The sequence below is a fragment of the Tupaia chinensis genome, unplaced genomic scaffold, assembly GCF_000334495.1.
Source record: "Tupaia chinensis unplaced genomic scaffold, TupChi_1.0 Scaffold000140_1, whole genome shotgun sequence".
Taxonomy (NCBI): domain Eukaryota; kingdom Metazoa; phylum Chordata; class Mammalia; order Scandentia; family Tupaiidae; genus Tupaia; species Tupaia belangeri.
Genome location: NW_006159610.1, coordinates 6,937,238 through 6,959,048, shown reverse-complemented (window position 1 = coordinate 6,959,048; position 21,811 = coordinate 6,937,238). Strand labels below are relative to the sequence as shown.

General features: G+C 41.0%; 1 protein-coding gene and 1 pseudogene across 5 annotated transcripts in view; one reads left to right on the top strand and one right to left on the bottom strand.

The window, feature by feature from the left end:
• The window catches only part of LUC7L2 (LUC7 like 2, pre-mRNA splicing factor), an 80,042-nt gene that overhangs the window by 38,902 nt on the left and 19,329 nt on the right, over window positions 1-21,811 (bottom strand). For all 5 annotated transcript variants that reach the window (XM_006145036.3, XM_006145035.3, XM_014586488.2 and 2 more), the window contains one exon: window positions 21,434-21,528. In XM_006145036.3, coding sequence (XP_006145098.1) covers window positions 21,434-21,528 — 95 coding nt within the window. The remainder of the gene's footprint in view (window positions 1-21,433; window positions 21,529-21,811) is intronic.
• Window positions 2,423-2,635, top strand: LOC102479800 (40S ribosomal protein S29 pseudogene; annotated as a pseudogene).

Genomic DNA, 21,811 nt, shown 5'->3' with positions numbered 1-21,811 from the left:
CCCCACCCCCAGAATGTCTCCAAACTTCTGGAGGGCTGTTGAAAAAAAAGAGTACAATAGCTCAAAAAAGTACACTAGAGCAAACACTCTTTTTGCTTTATTTACATGAGAACATCGAGCAAGTAGGGACCAGTAGATGGCATGATTACGTGGCAGGACTCCACCTACCTAACCACAGTTCAAGTACCAGACCTGAGGGCTTAAAACTCACGCCAGGCGCATGTGCATGCAGGCCCAAAAATCTCAAGAGGAGAATGGAGAAGAGATTATGGAGTGGCCGTCCCCCCCCCCAGGGGGTGATTTCTCACTTTCCGTCTCTCTGGTGAGCACATGCACCCTATAGGAAAAAAAATCTCACTCTTAAAAAAAAAAAAGGTCATCAAATAAGTACAACAAACACCTCTAGGAGCAGAGTCATTCCATCAGTAAACAGCTCAATCACCTGCTATGCCAAGCCCTATGTTAGGACCTAGAGACATAGTGGTAGCGACGGCCCCTGACTTCATGAAACGTACATTTTTTTTTAACTGCCAAAATGTGTGTGCACACAACAGGAAGGAGGAAGAATCCCAGCAACGGTACATAGTCCTGAGGCAATCCCTTCTTCATTTCTCTATCCTGACAGGAACTAGGCACACATGCACACATGCCCAGTGTGTGTATCACTCACTGGCAGGCCCACCCTCCTGATTATTAAATTAACATAGGGCCAACCATGTCCTCTGAGAGAAGGACAGAGAAATAAGGGATGACCATGCCACAATCTCTTCTCCTCCATTTTCCTTTTAAAATTGTGGGCATGTATGCACATGCAACTAGTGCATTTTTCAAGCTGCTGGGTCCAGGTCTTGAGCCACACTCTCAGCCATGCGGAATCCAGATGCATTAAGCTTTACACCATCTGCTGACCTGGGGGTCCTAGGTTTATTAACAAGCAAGTGTGGTCAAGATGCATTCCAGGACAAAACTGGCCTGTTCTATGGGAGAGGAGGCTCTTCTAGCCCCTCCTGATATGAACTTCTTTGCTTGGACTCTTCCTTAAGCGTTCTGAACTATTCTTTTTTCCCATGGGATCTCCTCTTTGAAGGGGCAGACTACTTGGACACCAGTATGCTGGGCCATGAGTCCTTAACTTGGTCCAGTCTGGCTCACCATAGATTTTGGAATCAAAGAGCTAGTAGCAAAGGCCAAGCGATAATAAAGCAAGACATTTTTCTCTGAATACCGACAGTGTTTCTCTCTTCAGGGGCCTGGGATAGCAGGTGTAGCAAGGCAAACTGTCAAAATTCTAGACACTATCATCTTATTCTTCTCTGTCTGTAATATCATCGTGACTAAGCAGCTACTCTGGTATTGTGACACACACACAAGGAATATTTAAAATTAGAACCAAGTTAACAAACAAAACTACCTACCTGCCACTGTGAGAGGGAGTGCAAGGGAAAGCATGCCTTGGCTAACATTCTCCATGAAGCTAGTCATCTAATTAAAAAGGCTTCACAGGGCTAGCTCTGTGGCCTGGTGGTTAAGGCAGCCAGATTCTGTATGGCCTATTATGTGGTTTGATTCCTAGACCTCGTGGCTTCTAAAATACACCAGATACATGTGTGTGTACATATCCTAAAGCCCAACAGGATGGAGAAACAGAGGAAAGGTTGGGGCATGACCACTCCCTGTTGGGGGGGTGCTCTCTCCCTCTCCTCCTGCTATGTCTGGAACACTCACATGGCCTCTCATCCCCCCACAAAAGGAACCATGGAAAGAACCACACTATAAACTAATCTTCAAAGCCCATATATGCTTCTGCCAAATCAATCCCAACTTCATTAATTTTAATGGTGCAATAATGCTCTGCACACTTAAGTACTATTATTTGCTGTTGCTGCTTTTATTTTTAAAAGATTATTGCAATAGGGTACATGTGCTTGAAGAGAGAGACACTGAGAAATCACCTCCCAAAAGGGATGGCCATGACACAGTCCCTTTTCTTCGATTCTCTTCCTGAGATTTTGAACACACATGCACACACGCCTGGCAAGATTTTCAAGTCACCAGGTCTGAGAGTTGAACCACACTCAGCCATGGGAGAATCCAGCACCTTCACGATACCACCTGCTGGCCCCTGCTACTTCTTTTTAAATAAGAGGGCCTAAAACCGAACAAAATTAAATGGTAATAAATTATAATTTAAAATAACTTTGTGATGAAAGTTACAATAAGAGTTTCAATTTTTTTTTTCAACAAGCCATTTATGGGCCAACTTTGTGGTCCAGCAGTAATGCTCAAAAGAAGTTGGATCCCAGGAAACAGCGTTGTCCCTCTGTGCACGCGTCACCTTTTAGCGTTGCATTCTGGGTAGACTATGGCTTCCAAAATCTGGAGAGCGCACGCGTGCATTAGCGCTTTCCTTTTGCTTCATTGCCCCGCTGAAAGCAGGATGGGTCATCAACAGCTCTACTGGAGCCACCCACGAAAATTTGGCCAGATCTCTCGCTCTTGCTGCGTGTGCTCGAACTGGCACGGTCTGATCCGGAAGTACGGCCTCAACATGTGCCGTCAGTGTTTCCGTCAGTACGCGAAGGACATAGGCTTCATCAAGTTGGACTAAATGATCTTCCTTGAATGGATTGTCCAAGATATAAACCCAGTGAAAGAAATCATGTTGGATATTTGTATATAAAATAAAATAAAACCCTTCAATTTAAAAAAAAAAAAAAAAGGAGAAGTTGGATCCCACATGGTTTGAATCCTCAGCCTATTCAGCCAGGCACATGAGTGCCAAAATCTGATGGGCTGGAAGACTTGAGGAAGGAGACTGCAGTGTGGGCCAAACCCTATGGCAGGTGCTTCTCTCACTCAGGTGCACATGCTCTGCAGTCAATTTTTTTAAAAAAGGTCATTTACTTCATATCTAAGTTCGTTTTTTTTTTTTTTTTTTTTTTTTTTTTTTTTTTTTATCCCTTTTCCTCCATTCTCCTCTCGGGATCTTGGGTACGCACACACATTCGCCTGGCCTGAGTTTAAGACATGGTGTCCAGGACTCAAACCACAGTCAGCTGTAAGGGAGTCGAGCGACAAAGCCATTATGCCAACTGCTGGTCCCAACCTAACTAAATTGTTACCACAAGTTTGCTCTTGGTATTTTAATGAACAGACATCTAAATTCTTGAGATTAAGTGGGAAAAAATAACCATTTTTAAGTGAATAAATTCAGTTCTGCATTTTGTCTTCTCTTTTGTAAATCCATCCCTCCATGCAGTCTTGGCCAAATAACCATACCTGATCCTAGTAAGTTCTCTTATAACCTCACAGCATTTTATACCACTAAATTTTACTGTTTAACAAACTTGATTTTAAGTATTTTTTTCTTTAACTTTATTTACTTGTTTATTTTAATTTGACCAGAGAGAGAGAGAGTGAGAGAGTGGGAGGGGGAAAAAGTGAGAAAGCAAGCCACCAGATCCAGGTCTCAAAGTGCGGTCAGCCATGCCAGAGTCCAGCACCTTTAACCACCATGCCTCCTGCCAGCCTCGATTTTAAGTATATTTAAACTATTCTTTTGAAATCCCAAATGTGACTGTTATAGCATCAAAGAGACTCTGAAATTCATTAGGAAAACGCTCTATTTCTCTTACTTACCCCTCCTACACAGAGGTGAGGTTTTGCACAACCATGACTGTTAAATAATTATGTGACAAAATGACTATGGAATTCTATTTCTAAGAAATTAAAGAAACAAAACAATTACACAAAGATGAATGGTTAATAAAGTGTAACCACATTGTTCTGATTTTGAAAATGAGAGAAAAGGGAAGCATGGTGGTTAAGGCACTGGACACTCCCACATGGTTGATCAAGAACCTGGTGGCTTGCTGTCTCACATTCTCTCTGTCTCTCTCTCTGGTCAAATTAAAATTAATAAACGACTAAATAAAATATTAAATAATTCTTTAGGGAAAAAAAAGGAAAATGAGAGAAAAAGTGATGCATGAGGTGTAGAAGCAACACACTATCGACATCAGTTCAGGCCAGGGTGAGCCGACTCATATGAAAATAAGAAATGACCAAGAGCCTGGAGGCAGATTACATGTTTATGATCAACATTTAAATATGATACTGGGAGATGTGGGAAAAAAACGGACTACTATAAAAACTGATGAAGAAACATACAAAGAAATACATACATCAGCCAAACAGAATATCCCAATGTTCTCTGTCAGGAGAGATGGTGTTGTACTAATGGCTTCTCCACTGAGAGTAACTAAAACAGAAAATTGATTCCATATGAAAAATAGGAGACTTTGGGGGGCCAGCTAAGTGGTGAAGTAGTTGACTAGATTGCACATGGCCGAGTGTGCAAGTCTCACACCTGGAAGCTTGAAAAAAACACCAGGTGAACATGTGTGCATGCCCAGAATCCTGAGAAGACAATGGACTAAGGAATGGCTATCCCGCCCAGGGGATGCTTTCTCACTTCCCCTCTCTCTGTCTCTATCAAGCACATGCACCCTATAGTAAAAACTAAATATACATGCTTTATATACACATACACTTTACATATATATACATGTAAATAAAATATGTGTATATAAATACACATAAAATATATGTGCATGTATTTTACAGTAGAGGGTCAGCTGGTGGCATGACAGTTAAGGTGACTGGAATGTACATGGCTGATTGCACTGTTCACGTCCCAGAGCCAGTGGCTTGAAAAATATGCTAGGCACACACACATGTGATCTCAGAATCACAAAATAAAATAGAAGAGAAAGGAGAAGGGAATGCAGCATGAACATTATAACTTTACATATTTATTTTTAATATTTTAATTTGTAATTATTATTATTTTATTTGACCAGAGAGAAGAGGGGGAAAGTGAGAAAGCAAGTTGCCAGATCTGGGACTTGAGCTTTTTTTCCACCATGTGGGAGTCCAGTGCCTCAACCACCACACCCACCTGCCAGCCCCAATAACTTTACATATTTCTACTGCTTTCTTTTCCTTTCTTGTTTTTTTAAAGCATCTCTCTGTTTATTTACTCACAATAATGCACAGCCCCTAGACAGGGTCTACTGCTTCTTTTTTTTAAAGGAATTCACAAACAAGAGCTATCTCTATTAAGTATCACTGTGGGGCTTTCAAGTGGCTTGGAAGAAAAGGTGAGAGATTCCACATGGCCAGCCATGTGGTTCAGGTCATGGACCCCGTGACTTGAAAATCATGCCAGGAGTATGAGCACACATGCCCAAAATCCCGAGAGGAGACTGGAGAAGGGGCTGGTATGGCCATACATCCTAGGGGGGGTAATTTCTCATTTTCTGTCTCTCTCTCTTTCCCCCTAGATAGTGTACTTAAAAAAAAAAAAAAAATCACTGTGTTCTCTATGTATGGGGAGGTTGCAGAAAAAGCGAAGATGATTTACATAGGATAAAAAGGGGGGAAGTAGGAAACAAATTCACAGCAGGTATGTGTGTGTGCAGGCCCCAAATCCCAAGAGGACAATGGGATTGTCATGATTTCTTGCTTTCTGTTTCTCTGGTGAGTGCATGTGCTCTTATAGCAAAAATCTATTTTTTAAAAAAAAAGGATCAGCAGTGGCATAATGGCTATGTCACTTGACTCCTATATAGTCAACCGTGGTTCGAGTCCCAAACCGGGTGGCTTAAACTTATACTGGGGGCGTGTGCGTGTGTGCCTAAGATCCTGAGAGGAGGATGGAGAAGGGATTGTAGCATGGCCATCCTCCCTGGGGTGTGATTTCTCCAGTGCACAAGTCCTATAGCAAAAACTTCTCAAAAAAAAAAGAAGCACTAACTCTAATGGATGAATGGATAAGACACCAAGGGCAAGAGAGGCTATTACAAGAACCCCATAACAGAGCCATTAGGTCAAATCAGAAGAGGAAAGAGAAAAGAAGGCGTCAGTAAAGGAGAGTGTTGAATAATAAAAGCATTTTAAGGATGAGAAAGACCTCTGAAACCATCAATCCCATCACCACCTCCTACAGTAATGGAAATTAAGGCTGAGAGAGATCAAATGATTTCCCTAAGATCTTAGGCACAGTAAAATAAAGCAAAGAAAATACAAACCTCTGGTCTAATATCAACTGTGATCCTCACCTCTTACCTCTTCCCTTTTCCTCCCTGATAAAAATCTCTCTCCATTCAAGTTCAGTGCTTGCTTCGAGACCCCATTTATGCTTAAGAACAAGCAAAGGCCTAATGTACTGGATAGTAATACTGGAAAACCCTTAAATAATAAGATCTGAGTATCAGTTTCAGTTAGGCCACTGTTGTTTTAAAATAAAAAGAAAGGTTTTGTTGTTGTTGTTAATACCAATCCTGATGGTCAAAACTAACTAGTTTTAAACATTTTTGAGTGCCAGGTGAAGAGCAATGGGATTCCCATGATGCATGCAGTGGGAATCCCTGCTGGTCTACTACTGGCCAGCTTTTTAACTGCCGCTCCCCACTTGCATGTTGTACCCCCAAGCCCATTTTTCCCTAAGGGGATAAAAAAGCTCTTTTTATATACATATATATGGTTTTTTTTAATACAGCAGGAAATACTTTAATTTCCTTTTTATTTTATTTTTGGAGAGGTTTTTGCTATAGGGTGCGTGCGCTCGCCAGACAGACAGAGACAGAGAGACAGAAAGCGAGAAATCACCTCCCAGGGGGGATGGCCATGCCGCAATCTCTTCTCCTCCATTCTCCTCTCGGGATCTTGGGCACGCACGCACACGTGCCTGGCGTGAGTTTAAGCCGCCGGGTCCGGGACTCGAACTGCGGTTGACTACGTGGGAGTCCAGCGACATAGCCATTACGCTAACTGCTGGTCCCCTTTAATTTCCTTTTTTAAAAAGAATTATTTTATTTAACTTTAATTAATTAATTAAATTTGACCAGAGAGGAACAGAGCAAGAGAGAGAGAAAGTGAGAAAGCAAGCCACCAGGTCCAGGACTCGGAACTGTGGTCGGCCATGTGTGAGTCCAGCACCCTTAACCACCATACCACCTGGCAGTCTCTTTTCATATCCCTTTTCTTGTTGTTTTGTTTAGGTTTTTTTGCCAGAGGGGGGCGGGGAGTGAGAAATCACTCCCTGGGGGAAGATGACCATCCATTCTCCTCTAGGAATTTTGAGGACTCATGCACCCAGCCTGATTTTCAAGTTGCTGGGTCCTGGATTCAAACCACCATCAGCCATGTGGAAATCCAGAGTCTTAGCCATCACACCACTTGCTGACCCCTGCATCCGTTTGATCCAAGATATACAAACATAACTAAAAAAAAAAAAAATGGAAACAAGCGACCTTGCCCCTTGACTGTACTATTTAACTGGGAAGAGAAACAAAACACGTACGAGGAAGATAAATAACGAAAGTCTATGCAGTCATACAGACATCAGGTGCTGTGAGGGGTTCAGAGGCTATGCTACAGGCTGAGGCAATCACATATACTGTCAGGCAAAATTTAAATCTAAACTGTAGACAGAACAAAAAATATTCCAGGCAGAGAAAGAAGAGTAAGCAAAAATGAGAAACATGTTACAAAAGCAAAGAATTAAGACAACAATGAATAAATCACTTTGGTCAAAAGAGAAGACCAAACATTTACTATTCAAGGGAGAGAGACTCAGCTAAGGATTTTAGGCTTTTCTGACTATATACAATATGGAACTAAAACCAGTTGTTCTATAGGAACAGCGTAGAACAAGTTGATTCTCCCTAAGCAATGACTTTCTTTCTTTAGAAAAGAGGGCATGTGTGCTTGCTAGAGACAGACAAATAGTGAGAAGGAAAGTGAGAAATAAACCCCCTGGGGGGATGGCCACACTGCAATCCCTTCTCCTCCGTTAGCTTCCTGGGATTTTAGACATGCATGCACAGTGCCTGCTGTGATTTTCAAGTCATCAGGTCTAGGACTCGAACCACATGGAAGTCCAGTGTCTTCCTGTGGCAACCTGCTGGCCCAGAATGACTACCTTCTTAACATTCAGCTTTCTTCACAGGTCACTTCAGAAATAACAGATCTGGAAACAAGTATTCTGTGAATTCTATTCACTGTCTCCATTCAGCCCTTGTTAAACCTGATCTCTCTTTGCTCATCCTTTTCTATTTCTTCCTCTGCTTAGTTCCAATAGTATTTAAGTTGTATAACTCCAAATATACTCATAGTAAACAGTATGGGGGGGGGGATTCAGATCTATTTAAACATGGAAACCTTATCAATTGTATTACCCATTACCAATCAATACCTATAAACCTGTATTTCTGATCCTGAAAATCAAAACTGCTTTGGGGGGAGGGGTGTCAGGTGGTGTAGTGATTAAGGAAACAGACTCTCACATAGCTGACTGCGGTTTCAGTCCCAGACCCAGCTGCTTGAAACTCATCCTGGGCACATGGGTATGCATGCCCAAAGTTCCCAGGGAACAGAGAAGGAACTGCAACATGGCCATCCCTCCTGGGGAATGATTTCTCACTTTCTGTCTCTCTGCTGATCACACCATGCCGTATGACAAAAATACCGCCTTTAAAAAAAAAAAAAAAAAAAAAAGTGGCCAGCAGTTAGTATAATGGCTATGTCGCTGGACTCCCATGTAGTTGACCGCGGTTCGAGTTCCAGACCCGGTGGCTTAAAACTCACAGCGGGCGCGTGTGTGTGTGTGCCCAAAATCCCAAGAGGAGAATGGAGAAGGAACTGCAACATGGCCATCCCTCCTGGGGAATGATTTCTCACTTTCTGTCTCTCTGCTGATCACACCATGCCGTATGACAAAAATACCGCCTTTAAAAAAAAAAAAAAAAAAAAAACACCAAAAACCTTATGGGATTATATTCAAATGTTTTTAGAGAGAGATTTTTGCTAAAGAGCGTGTGTGCATGCTAGAGAGACAGAAAGCCAGAAATCACCCCCGGGTGGAATGACCATGCTGCAATCCCTTCTCCTCCATTCTCCTCTTGGGATTTTGGTCAAGCAGGCACATGTGCGCAATGCAAGTTTTAAGCTGCCGGGTCTAGGATTCAAACCTTGGTCAACTATGTGGGAGGCCAGCAACATAACCATCATGCCATCTGCTGGTCCCTATATTCAAAATGTTTTAATTCTATATAGGTCAGAGTAAACACTACACACTTTAAAAGTTCCTTTTTAAAAAATTACTATTTATTTATTCATTTGTTTAGTTTTAACAAAGAGACACACAGAGAAAGTGAGAGAGGGAAAGTGAGACACCAAGCCACCAGGTCCAGGACTTGAACTGTGGCAGTCATGTGGGGATGTCCAGCACCTTAATCATCACACCACGTGCTGGTCCCTGAAAGTTCCCTTTTAATAAGTAGGAATCATTAATACTGGGACATCTGAAGAGTCAGGAAGCATGGTTGCATAGAAAAACACAGAAAAATTAGTCATGACTTTTCTGATGATACAACACAATAGAAAGAATTTTACTAAGTCATTTAGTAAAATTGTTTCTCAAGGTAGAGTGCATCACATTTTAAAATTATTTTGGCGGGAGGGGGGGAACACTAGCAGATGGAATAATGGATAAGTTGTTGGATTCCCATGTAGTCGACTGCGGTTCGAGTCCCAGACCCGGCAGCTTAAAACTCACACCAGGTGTGTGTGCGTGCATGCCTAGAATCCCGAGAGCAGAATGGAGGAGAAGGGACTGTAGTACAATCTACAGACCTTCTAGTCTGCCTGGCTCTCCTTACACCATGTCTGGCTCCTCCACAATGCCGCTATGAAGAAGGTGGCTCAGCAGCCCCAGCTGAAGGCTGGGTTCAACCACTTGATGGTTTCCCATGCAGCCACAGTATGCAGAATGCCTACCATGACCCCCTGCTGACTGGAGTGTCTTCAAGTACAAACCCCTCAAACCCCAGAAAGTCCATTCCCTTCTGTAGTAAAATGAATCTTTCATAGGTTTCCTAAGCCACTTCTCATGAACCAGTGAATATTCAAGAGAGCTAAATTGGAAGCCTATACAAAAGCTTATTTAAAAAAAAAGAAAGAAAAAAGAAAGCTTATTCCAGTAACGCATATGCCATAATGGACACAACTTCTACTTTTGTCAGTCCTTAACATCTACCTCTTCAAATTTTCATAAATTTATATATCTCAAGGAAAATTATTTTATACTCACTGGCATCAGAATACAATAAAATACTTAGTATAAAAAAAAGTAGTTGAAAAAATACAGCTTAGGGTAGAAGAAGCGGACGCAAGTGGCATGGAGCTCCAGCAGCCTGATCTGCTCCTGACTCAGCGCTGTTCACTCTCGTCAAGGAACAAGTTGGTCAGGAAACCACGCCACAGCCATGGCTTTTAAAGATACTAGAAAAACACCCGTGGAGCCAGAGGTGGCCATTCACCAAATTAGAATTACTTTAACCAGCCGCAACATAAATCCCTGGAGAAAGTGTGTGCTGACTTAATCAAAGGTGCAAAGGAAAAGAATCTCAAGGTGAAAGGCCCAGTTTGGATGCCTAGACTTCTGAAAATCATTACAAGAACACCTTGTGGTGAAGGTTCTAAAACGGAATCATTTCCAGATGAGAATCCACAACGTACTCATTGATCTGCACAGTCGTTCTGAAATTGTTAAACAGATTACTTCCATCAGTATCGAACCAGGACTTGAAGTTGAAATAACCATTGCAGAAGCCTAAGTCAACTATTTTAATAAACTGATTATCATCTGTTTAAAAAAAAAAACACAGTTTGGGACCAGCAGATGGCATACATGGTTACATGGCTAGACTCCTGCATAGTCGACCACAGTTAGTCCTAGATCTGGCAGCTTAAAACTCACGTGGAGTGGGGAAAAGCAGCAGCAACAGATCCAAGATGGTGGACTGCAGGAGGCTGAAGGAGCTTGATTAAATCCGCAAATGTGGAATGAAAAACTTGCGTAACATCCAGTTGACGAAGCTAATGTATTGACTTGGCAAGGGCTTACTGTTCCTGACAACCCTCCCTATGATAAAGGGGCCTTCAGAATTGAAATCAACTTTCCAGCAGAGCACCCATTCAAACTACCAAAGATCACATTTAAAACAAAGATCACCCGACCCGAACATCGATAAAAACGGGCATGTCTGTCTGCCAATAATTAGTGCTGAAAACTGGAAGCCAGCTACCAAAGCTGACCAAGTAATCCAGTCCCTCAAAGCGCTAGTGAACAACGCCCAGTCCAAGCGCCCCCTCCAGGTTGACCTAGCTGAAGAATACTCTAAGGACCGTAAAAAATTCTGTAAGAACACTGAAAACTTTACAAAGAAATATGGGGAAAAGCAACCTGTGGACTAAAACCTGCCACAACTGATTCCAACAAGTGTGAACAGAGACCCCGAGCAATGCATCAGACACTCCGCAAGCAGGACTCTGGAACACTGACACATGCCACTGCCTGGTGTTCGCTTGTGGCAGTTACTAACTTTCTACAGTTTTCTTAATCAAAAGTGGTCTAGGTAACCTGTAAAGAAAGGAAAATTTAAGATGTTCTGAAAAAAAAAAAAAAAACCTCAGCCAGGCATGTGTGCTGGCATGCCCAAGATCCTGAGAGGAGAATGAAGAAGGGATTATGATATGACCACCCTCCTGGAGGGTAATTTCTCACTTTCTATCTCTCTGTATCTCTGTATCTCCAGCAAGTACACACACCCTACAGCACAAATCTATCACCAAAAAAAAAAAAAAAAGCACAGTTTACAAAACTGCACATATGCCTAGAAAGGATCTAGGTATCTAGAAATGATCTCAGGTAATAAGCATTTATTTCATTTTGTTCTTTTTCCAAGATTTATTTACTTAATTTTTTTATTATTGTTGTTTTTTATTTGCTATAGGGCCCACAGGCTCACCAGAGACAGAGAGAAAGTGGAAAAGCAACTCACACAAGCTGAGAAAGGAGAACTAGAGAACTGGTCATTAAGTGAGGAGTGACTATATTGTCTATCAGGCTATGAAAAAGCATTTGCTTCAACAATGACTTTAAGACATCCTACTCTGTCTGGGAGTAAATGGTCTTTGACACTTTCTTTTTTTTGTTTATTTTATTGTGATAGAGAATGTATGCACACACAAATGCAGGGGCAGAGAGAGAGGAAGGAAAGCATCCTCAGCAGAGGTTTGCCATACCATAATTCGCTTGCTCACAGTCCTCAGTTCCCCAGGATCATGGGCACACACACATGTGCCTGGTGTGTTTTCAGAAGGACCTGAGGATCCAAATCTGTGGTCAGCAACATGGTTTATAGCACTGCAGCTTGCTACTGAATCCATCACCAGGCTGGGCCCACTTTCTATCTGTCTCAAAAGTCATACTAAATGAAGGGTCAGCAAGTAGCGTCGTGGTTAAGGCGCTGGACACATCCACATGGCCAATCATGGTTCAAGCTCTGGACCTGATTGCTGGCTTGCTTTCTCACTTTCCTTCTCTCTCTCTCTCTGGTCAAATTAAAATAACTGAATGAATAAATAAAAATAAACAAGTAAGTACTTCTGGGAGAAAAAAAAAATCTATCTTAAAAAAAAAAAAAAGACAGGGAACCAGCAGTTAGCGTAATGGCTATGTCACTGGACTCCCACGTAGTCGACTGCAGTTCGTGTTCCGGATCCGGTGGCTTAAAACTCACGCCGGGCGCGTGTGCCTGCGTGCCCAAGGTCCCGAGAGGAGAATGGAGGAGAAGGGATTGCGGCGTGACCATCCCCCCCTGGGGGGTGATTTCTTGCTTTCTGTCTCTATGTCTGTCTCTGTCTGTCTGGCGAGCACACGCACCCTATAGTGAAAAACCTCTCAAAGAAAAAAACAAAAAATAAAACAAAAAAAACAAAGACATACTAAATGATAGCTTAAGATTTCCTGGGGGCCAGCAGGTAGTGTGCTTGTAAGAGGCGCATGGTTCGAATTACGGACCTCGCAACTTGCTTTCTCAATATCCTCTCCCTCTCTCTCTCTCTCTGCTCAAATCAAAAATAATAAGTTAGATAAAATAACTCTTTTTTTGGGGGGGAAAGAGGTTTTTGCTATAGGGCACGTGTGCTCGCCAGACAGACAAGAGACAGAGAGAGACAGAAAGTGACAAACCCTCCCCCCCTGGGGCATGGCCACAACGCAATCCCTTCTCCTCCATTCTCCTCTCGGGATCTTGGGCACACACACATGCGCACCTGGTGTGACTTTAAGCCACCGGGTCCAGGACTCAAACCATGGTCGAATACGTGGGAGTCCAGCAACATAGCCATTATACTAACTGCTGGTCCCATAACTTATTTTTAAAAAAGGAAAAGATTTCTTTCCGGGGCCAAAAGGAGACATGGTGCTTAAGACAGCTATATCCCACATGGCTGATACACGTCCTGTATCGAGCAGCCTGAAAAACACCCTGGACACATGGGTATGTGTGCCCAAGATCTCAAGAGGAGAGTAAACTGTGATGTGGCCATCCACTCTGGGGGGTGATTTCTCACCTTCCCTCTCTGTCTCTCTCCAGTGAGCGAACACATATTATAGCAAACAAAAACAAACAAACTAAACTAAAAGATTTCCTTCCAAAAGAGATTACGAATAAAATAAAGGTAGGTCATGAGTAAACTATTAAAATTGGTGGATGGGTACATGGAAATGCTCTTTCATGTTTGAAACTTTTAATTAAGGTTCATAATTAACTTTCACTTGATTTATAAGACTAAATATCAGGACCAGCAGTTGGCATAATGGCTGTCTTTGGACTCCCATGTAGTCGACCGCAGTTCAAGTCCCGGACCTGGTGGCTTAAACTCAAGCCAGGCGCGTGTGCGTGTGTGCCCAAAATCCTGAGAGGAGAATGGAAGAGAATGCAGCATAGCAATCTCCCCTGAGGGGCAATTTCTCACTTTCTGTCGCTCTGTCCTTTTGGCGAGCGCATGCACCTTATAGCAAAAAACCTCTCAAAACAAACAAACAAAAAAAACTAGATATCAACATTACAGTCCACCATACTGTTATGTACATGCATTTGTATTTAACCAATAATCCAAGAAATGGATAAACATGCTGACCAACCACAACCAGAAACAAAGACTAAAACAGGACTACCTTGTGATATACAAGGTGTCTAAGTCATGTCTGAAAGAAAAATCAGGCCAGGGCCAACAGATGGCTTGGTGATTAAGGCACTGGATACCCTCATGACTGACGACAGTTTTGAGTCCCAGACCTGGTGGTTTGAAAAATCACACAGGGCACACGTGTATGTGTGCTCAAAATCCTAAAAGGAGAACGGAAGAGAAGGGATTTTAGCATGGCCAACTCCCCGTGGGGTATCTCTCACATTCCCTTTCTCTCATAGGCATGCACACTGTATGGCAAAAACCTAAAAAAAAATCATAATTAAAAGAAAAATGAGGCCAGCTCACTGGTAACACTGCTTAGTAATACTGGATCCACACAAAACACTGTAAATTACAAACTGGGGGACAAAAAATGAAATAAACTTCACTTAAACTTTTCAGTGAAGTTTACTGAGAAGTTTGTTTACTGAAAGAGACTGACTGCTTTTTGACAGTTCTGCCATGTCCAGAACCTCCTACCCCAAGCAGCAGCAACTCAGCAGCTTGAGCCACTGCAGTTAAGCTTGGGAAGCACTTACTATGCCTATACTTTCTTAAGAACCAAATGCAGGGGACCGGCAGGTGGCATGATGGTAAAGGACGCTGGACTCCCACATGGCCGACCGCATTCTGAGTCCTGGACCTGGCAGCTTGCTTTCTGACTTTCTCTCTCTGTCCCTCTCTGGTCAAATTAAAAATAAATAAAGTAAGTTAGAAAAAATTCTTTTTAAAAGAAGTCTCTTCACAATCTAAATGATGTATAGCGACTTACTGTATGAATAATTAAAAATTAAAAATGACAAACCCATAAAAAATTTTTGAAAAAGAACCTAATGCATTTTTGATTTAGGTAGTTTCCTAGAAATACTTGTCAAAGGAATATGTATTTTTACAATATACTGAAAAAATAAAATTTGGTAAATCAACTTAAAATAAGTACATAACACACTTTGAAGCTAAATCTTGTAAAACCTGGGTTACTGGGCATTTTATTAAATGAAAGTTCTAGAAATTGGCTGTTTTATAAATTTCTAAAAAACCAAGCTGGTAATCTGGAGTAATGATAAAAATATCTGTTAAATAATACTAAGGGAGTCTAAAACAAACGTTTCTGGGGAAAAGATTATTTAAAGAAACAACAAATTACCTCTCACACTTTCATGTGTAGCTGCTGCAGCCATATTTTGATAAGCAATTCAACAAAACTAAGATACTCTCTAGTTCCTTGTGAGTTAAGAGATTAACACTTCTGTCAGTAACCCACTGTTAATTTTTTTTTAGAGAGGTTTTTGTTATAGGGTGCATGCGCTTGCCAGAAAGACAGAGAGAGACAGAGAGAAAAAACGAGAAATCCCCCCCCCCAGGGGGAATGCCACGCCGCAATCCCTTCTCCTCCATTCTTCTCTCAGGATCTTGGGCACACATGCACATGCACCTGGCATGAGTTTAAGCCACCAGGTCCAGGACTCGAACCGCGGTCGACTACATGGGAGTTCAGCTAACTGCTGGTCCCTCCACTGTTAATTTTTGAAACTCAAAGATGATCTTTGAAACAGATTTGTTTGTTTATTTATTTATTTATTTAGCATCCTACTTTTGGATGGATTGACTATTCATTCAATACAATGAAGTGACTCTGTTCTAGATGCTAGGGATTTAGCACTGAACAAAAGCAGGTCCCAGCCCTCATAAAGTTTACATCCAGGCCACCAGGTGACATGGAGGCTAAGGTGCTAGATTTCTCATGGCCAAATGAGCACTTTGTGTCTTGGATACTGTGGCTTAAAAACTGTAGCAGTTGTGTGTGCATGCATGACCAAAATCTGAGGCTGCAGAAGGGACTATTGTGTGGCCATCCTTCCTGATGGGTGATTTCTCACTCCCCACTCTGAGGAACACATGCATCCTATAGCAAATAAACTAAAAACAAAAACAAACAAGCAAAAAACTAAAAAAGGGGAGGAAAAAAAAACTACATTCTAGTAGCTGGCTAAGAAGTGTCTGCAGATCTATTTCCTACCACTTACTCTGCTTCTTCCTATTTTCAAGGCTTCTTCCCACCCGCCTCCCCAGCCTTTTGCCATTGGGCATGTGAGCTTGCCAGAGAGAAATGGGGGTGGAGGAGAGACTTTCTTAAAATTAATAATTATGATGACTTTAATGATGTTAAAATCTCTAACCACAGCTCCGGATATTTTTCAAATTTAGTTCTTTCAAAATTCCCTTATTTTTGTGTTATAAAACTTCTTTTAAACAAAAATTCACAGGAGGTCCCTATACTAAACCCATGCACAATGCTGGATGGATCCCACATGGCCAGCTATGGCTTGACCTTCAGGCTGGTGACTTGCAAACATTCCAGGGGTGCACGTGTGTGCATGCCCCAAATCCTGATGGGGTAAAAAAATGAAGGAAGGAGTGAAGCATGACTATGCCGCAATGGAGGTTGCTTTCTCTCTCTCTCTTTTTTGGGAGGGTGGGGAAATATATTTTCTCATTTAAGTAAATCTAAGGTTTGTACATGGTAAAAAATACTGTAATTATTTTTTTTGACTGTGAGACATTTAACAAGGACAATTTTTAAAAAAACAATTATTTAATTAGTTAATTCATTTATTTTAGTTTGACCAGAGAGGGAGGGAAAGCAAGAAAGTAAGCAGTTAGGTTTAGGACTTGAACCATGGTTGGCCACATGTGAGTCCAGCACCCCAAACACTGTACCACCCGCTGGCACCTAACAAGAACAATTTTAAACATGAGGCCCTGCCAACGCTAAAACTATACTATGATAAGGACAATAATAAAACTATTAGTGGCCATTTCTACATTTTGGACAGGTGTATTATGAGAGGATAAATATCCATTTCTACAGACCATAATTTCAAGCTTCTGTTATCATCTTTGCTTTCAATTTAATTTCTTCTATAAATGTATCTTTTTCCCAGATCAGTAGGAACTAAATGAAAAGATTATTTTAAAGCACTTCGAGCTCCTTATCTTTCCTCAGGAAAATATGTACCAAAAACAATGTGTTTGGGGGAAAAAAATGACAACTCAGCCTAGGTTCTATATTTTGTCTAAATCTGAAAGTAGCTGTCTGTCTGCACAGTGGCTAGATCAGGGAGAAACCAAGTGTTCCAAAAGAGGAAAAGAAGGGAACAAGAATTTTTAAAAATTCTAGATGAATAGGAAAATAAGTCAAGCCTCTAAAGCATAGGAATCTTCTAGGTTATAAGAAATATTAAGTTTTATGCAAATTGAGTTACAAAAAAAAGTTTCAGGAAAACAAAATGTATCTATTAAATGACTGCAGTAGGATATGTAGCCCCAGTTAGGTGCTAATTTATAGGATGCGTAAAGTTAGACTTGTGCTCATGGAAATGTGTGTGTCACATGTGTTTGCTAGGAGGGTATTTGGACTGATGAGGGTCTTTGGTGATTCAATAAAATGTTGGGGGGAAAATGGTATAGAAATAGATAACAGAGACAGTGTGGGAGGAGAACAGGAGGTGGCAGAGGGTAAGAGAGAGGGAACCAAGGATGGGGGAGGAAAAAAAAAAAAAAGAAATAATAAGTTTTAGGGCTGGCAGGTAGAGGGCTGGTTAAGGTGCTAGACTCCCACATGTCTGACTGCAGTATGAATCCTGAACCTGGCAGTTTGCTTTCTTACTTTCCACTTCTCTGTCTCTCTTTAGTCACATTAAAAAGATAATAATAGCAAAATTAAATAAATTTTTAAAAATAATTATTTTATCTAACTTTATTTGTTTGTTTTTATTTGACCAGAGAGGAACAGAGGGAGCAAGAGACGGGAAATGACCAAGACACCAGGTCCAGGACTAGAACCATGGTCAGTCATGTGGGAATCCAGCTCCCTAATCACCATGCCACCTGCTGGCCCCATAAATATATGTTTTTTTTTTTTTAAAGTAAATATTTGGGGCCAGCAGATGGCATAGTTAAGGTACTGGACTCCCACATGGCCAACCACAGTTTGAGTCCCAGACTTGATGGCTTGTTTTCTCATTTTCCCTCCCTCTCTGTCTTGGTCTCTGTCTCTCTCTCTCTCTCTCTAGTGAATACACATGCCCTATAGCAAATTAAAAAAAAAAAAAGTAGTAATAAAAAATAAAATTAAATAATTATTTTTAAAAAGGGAAATATTCATATTTCTTTATCAAAATCATTAGCTAAAGAGTCCGGCAGATGGAATGGTGGTGAAGGTGTTGTACTCCCACATGGCCAACAACAGTCTGAGTACCAGACCTGGTGGCTTCCTTCTTCTCTCTTTTTCTCCCTAGTCTAATTAAAAAATAATAATAGGGGCCAGCAGCAGCAGGTGACATGGGTGGTTAAGGTGCTGGACTCCCACATGGCTCACCACAGTCCAAGTCCCAGACCTGGAGGCTGCTTTCTTACTCCCCCCACCCTTTTTCTCTCTGGTGTGTATGCATGCCCTGTAGCAAATTAAAAAATAACAATAATGATAAATAAAAGTTAAATAATTATTTTAAAGTTAATAATAAATAATTTTTAAAAGTCCATTAGCCAAAGACACAGCTAATTATTTTGATCCTTTGTTCAACATTTTACCTCCTCTGATTAATTTATTAGTTTAAGTATTAGTTATTCCAGGGACCAGCAGGTGGTGTGGTGGTTAAGGTGCTGGTCACTCCCACATGGCTGACCACGGTTCAAGTCCTGGATCTGGTAGCTTGCTTTCTCACTTTCTCTCTCTCTCTCTCTGTGTCTATCTCTCTCGGGCCAAATAAAAATAGGTGAATGAATAAATTAAATTAAATTAAATTAATCTTAAAATAATTAGTTATCCAAACTAATAAAATATAAAGCATTAACAGTATTTTCATGAAAATGAACTCTAAACAATTCTATACTAATTGTCAGTTAAGAGAAGAATTCTTAGAAATCACAGTGTGTCCAAGTATTTGATATTAAGTTCCAACCTTTCCATAATGAAAAAAGCTAGGGGCCAGCAGGCTGCATGGTGGTTAAGGTGCTGGATCCCACATGGCTGGCTGCACGGTTTGTATCCTGGACCCAGCAGCTTGAAAAACACGCCAGGCATGTGTGTATGCATGCCCCAAATCCTGACAATACAGAAGGGACTGCAGCACCCCCCAAAGGGTGATTTCTCACCTTCCCTCCTTCATTCTCTCTTTGGTGAGTGACCACGCCCTATAGCAAACTTTAAAAAAAAAAAAAAAAAAAAAAGCACCACACATTTCCTTGTACCCTTTTACTAAATAATCTGAAATATTAAGTTGCTTCTTCCAAAGGTGACAGAGTTAAGAAAACAGGTAGGAAAAAAACTAACAAACATGTTAAAGCCCAATCACTCATCCTTTTCATTTAACGTGATACAAGATCAAGGAGTCTCCGCAGAGTAGAATACATGTGAGTTGAGAATATAAATCTTAACATTTGAGTTTGAAAAATGGCAAGTGTTAAAGCCAAGTGATGAACTTTAGGTCCATAAATGTTCATTACACTATTCTGTCTCTGCTTGAATTAGGTGGCCAGAAAAGTCATGACATGTTTTTCTATGCAAAAATGCATCATGACTTGCTCAATGACCCAATATACGTTTGAGATTTTCTATAATAAACATTATGAATGTAGCAGGCATGTTAAGACAAGCATTCAGGATCTGACAGGCTAGAGGAATAAAAGATGGGGACTGTGGTGTGATCAGACCCTCAGAATGCTCATCTTACTCTCTCTTTGAAAATAATATTTTTTAAAATTCCCAGTTCTTTTTCCCTTCTCTTTTTAAAAAAGTTTATTTTAATGATTTATTTATTATTATTTTAATTTGATCAGAGATAAATAGAGACAGACAGACAGAGAGAAAGGGAGATGTGAGAAAGCTAGCTGCCAGGTCCAGGACTTGAACCACAATCATCCTGGATGGAGTCCAGCATCTTAACCACCACGCCACCTGACGTCCCCCCCCCTTTTTTTAACCCCTTCTAACAATAGTTTCAATTGTCTTTCCTACTGGGAAAAGACAGAGCTGTTTCTTACTGCATATGCCTTGACAATTGTTTGGGGTATGTCCTTAATTAAACTGTTCCTATCAAAGAAGAAACCATCAGGGTAAGCCAGGTGGGATTTGTGGTTGAAATAGCTAAATTTCACATAGCCAACTGCATGGTTCAAGATCCAGACCTGGCAGCTTGAGAAATATTCCAGGCATGTGTGTGCACAGAAGAGTGAGAAGGGATTACAGTTTTGGCTATTCCCCTCAAGGGGTGATTTTTCATTTTCCCTCTCTCCTCCTCAAGAGAGCACATATACCCTATAGCACATAAAGAAGAGAAGAGAAGCCACTAGACGTTTTTAGCTACAAGAACTCACTGCTTCAGGAAAGGCCAATCAGGAGCCTTGCTTGCTTTCTCGTGCTCTCTCCCCCTCCCCCCTCCGTCCCTATCTTATAAAATTAAAATAAACAAATTAATTAATTAATAAAATAATTATTAAAAAAAATGCTGGGAGGGGCAGGTGGACAGCGGCAAGTGGCATGGTGGTTAAGGTGCTAGACTCCCACATGGCCAACTGCAGTTCGAGTCTCAGACCTGGCAGCTTACTTTCTCACTTTCCATCCCGCCTCCTCCCCCACAAATTAAAAAATAATAGGGATCAGCAGATGGCATAATGGCTATGTTGCTGGACTCTCATGTAGTCAACCACGGTTCAAATCCCGGACCTGGAGGCATAAACTCACGCTAGAAGCATGTGTGTATGTGTCCAAGATCCTGAGAGGAGAATGGAGAAGGGATAGCGGCATGGCCACCCCCCTGGGGGGGTGATTTCTCACTTTTTGTCTCTCTGTCTCTGTCTTTCTGGTGAGTGCATGTGTCCTATGGCAAAAAAACCTCTTCAAAATAATAATAATAATAAATAAACTTAAATAAATTATTCTTTTTTTAAAAAATTGCCCTGGGGGCCAGCAGGTGATGTGCTGATTTAAGGCACTGAATTCCTACATGGTTAGCTTCATGATTCAAGTCCCAGATCCAGTGGCTTGAAAATCACAACAAACAAATAAAGGTAAAAAAGAAAATTGCTCTGAGAAATGGGAAAAAATTGTAAAACAAAACCTATCAACTACTTTTGTGAGGATACACATTACTGTAGGTTTAAATTATTAACCTGAATAAATAATAATGCATAAAGGGTAGAAATCCCACCTCTAACATAAAAAAAAAAAAAAAAACTGCCCAAAATTTGACAACAAATTAATACTTTGATCAAGCAGTTCATTTTTATAGCATACCAGTTATCAAACAGTTTAAAAAATACGTACAGTTCCAGAAAGGACATCATGGGGGCAACAGTTGAGGAGGTGACTCTTGCATACTCTGTCATCACTGAATTTGATTCGTTGACGAGTAGTATCTCCTGTAATATAGAAAAGTTAATAACATCCAAGGTTAGACAACTAGGAAAGTGTTTGTTTCCTGAGAGCCCCGCTATCACTAGCTTTTGATGTGTGGCTACATACGCACACGTTTATACATCAACTCAAGAGGGATTAGTTTTTCTTATAACATCCTATAGAAAAACTACTAGACAACATGCAGTTGCAGTATGTGTACTGCACATGTAATTCAAATAGTCAAAGTGGGAAAGCAATGCATTCTGTTAAATAGAGTACTTCAGAAAAGCGTAGGATTTTAGAGCA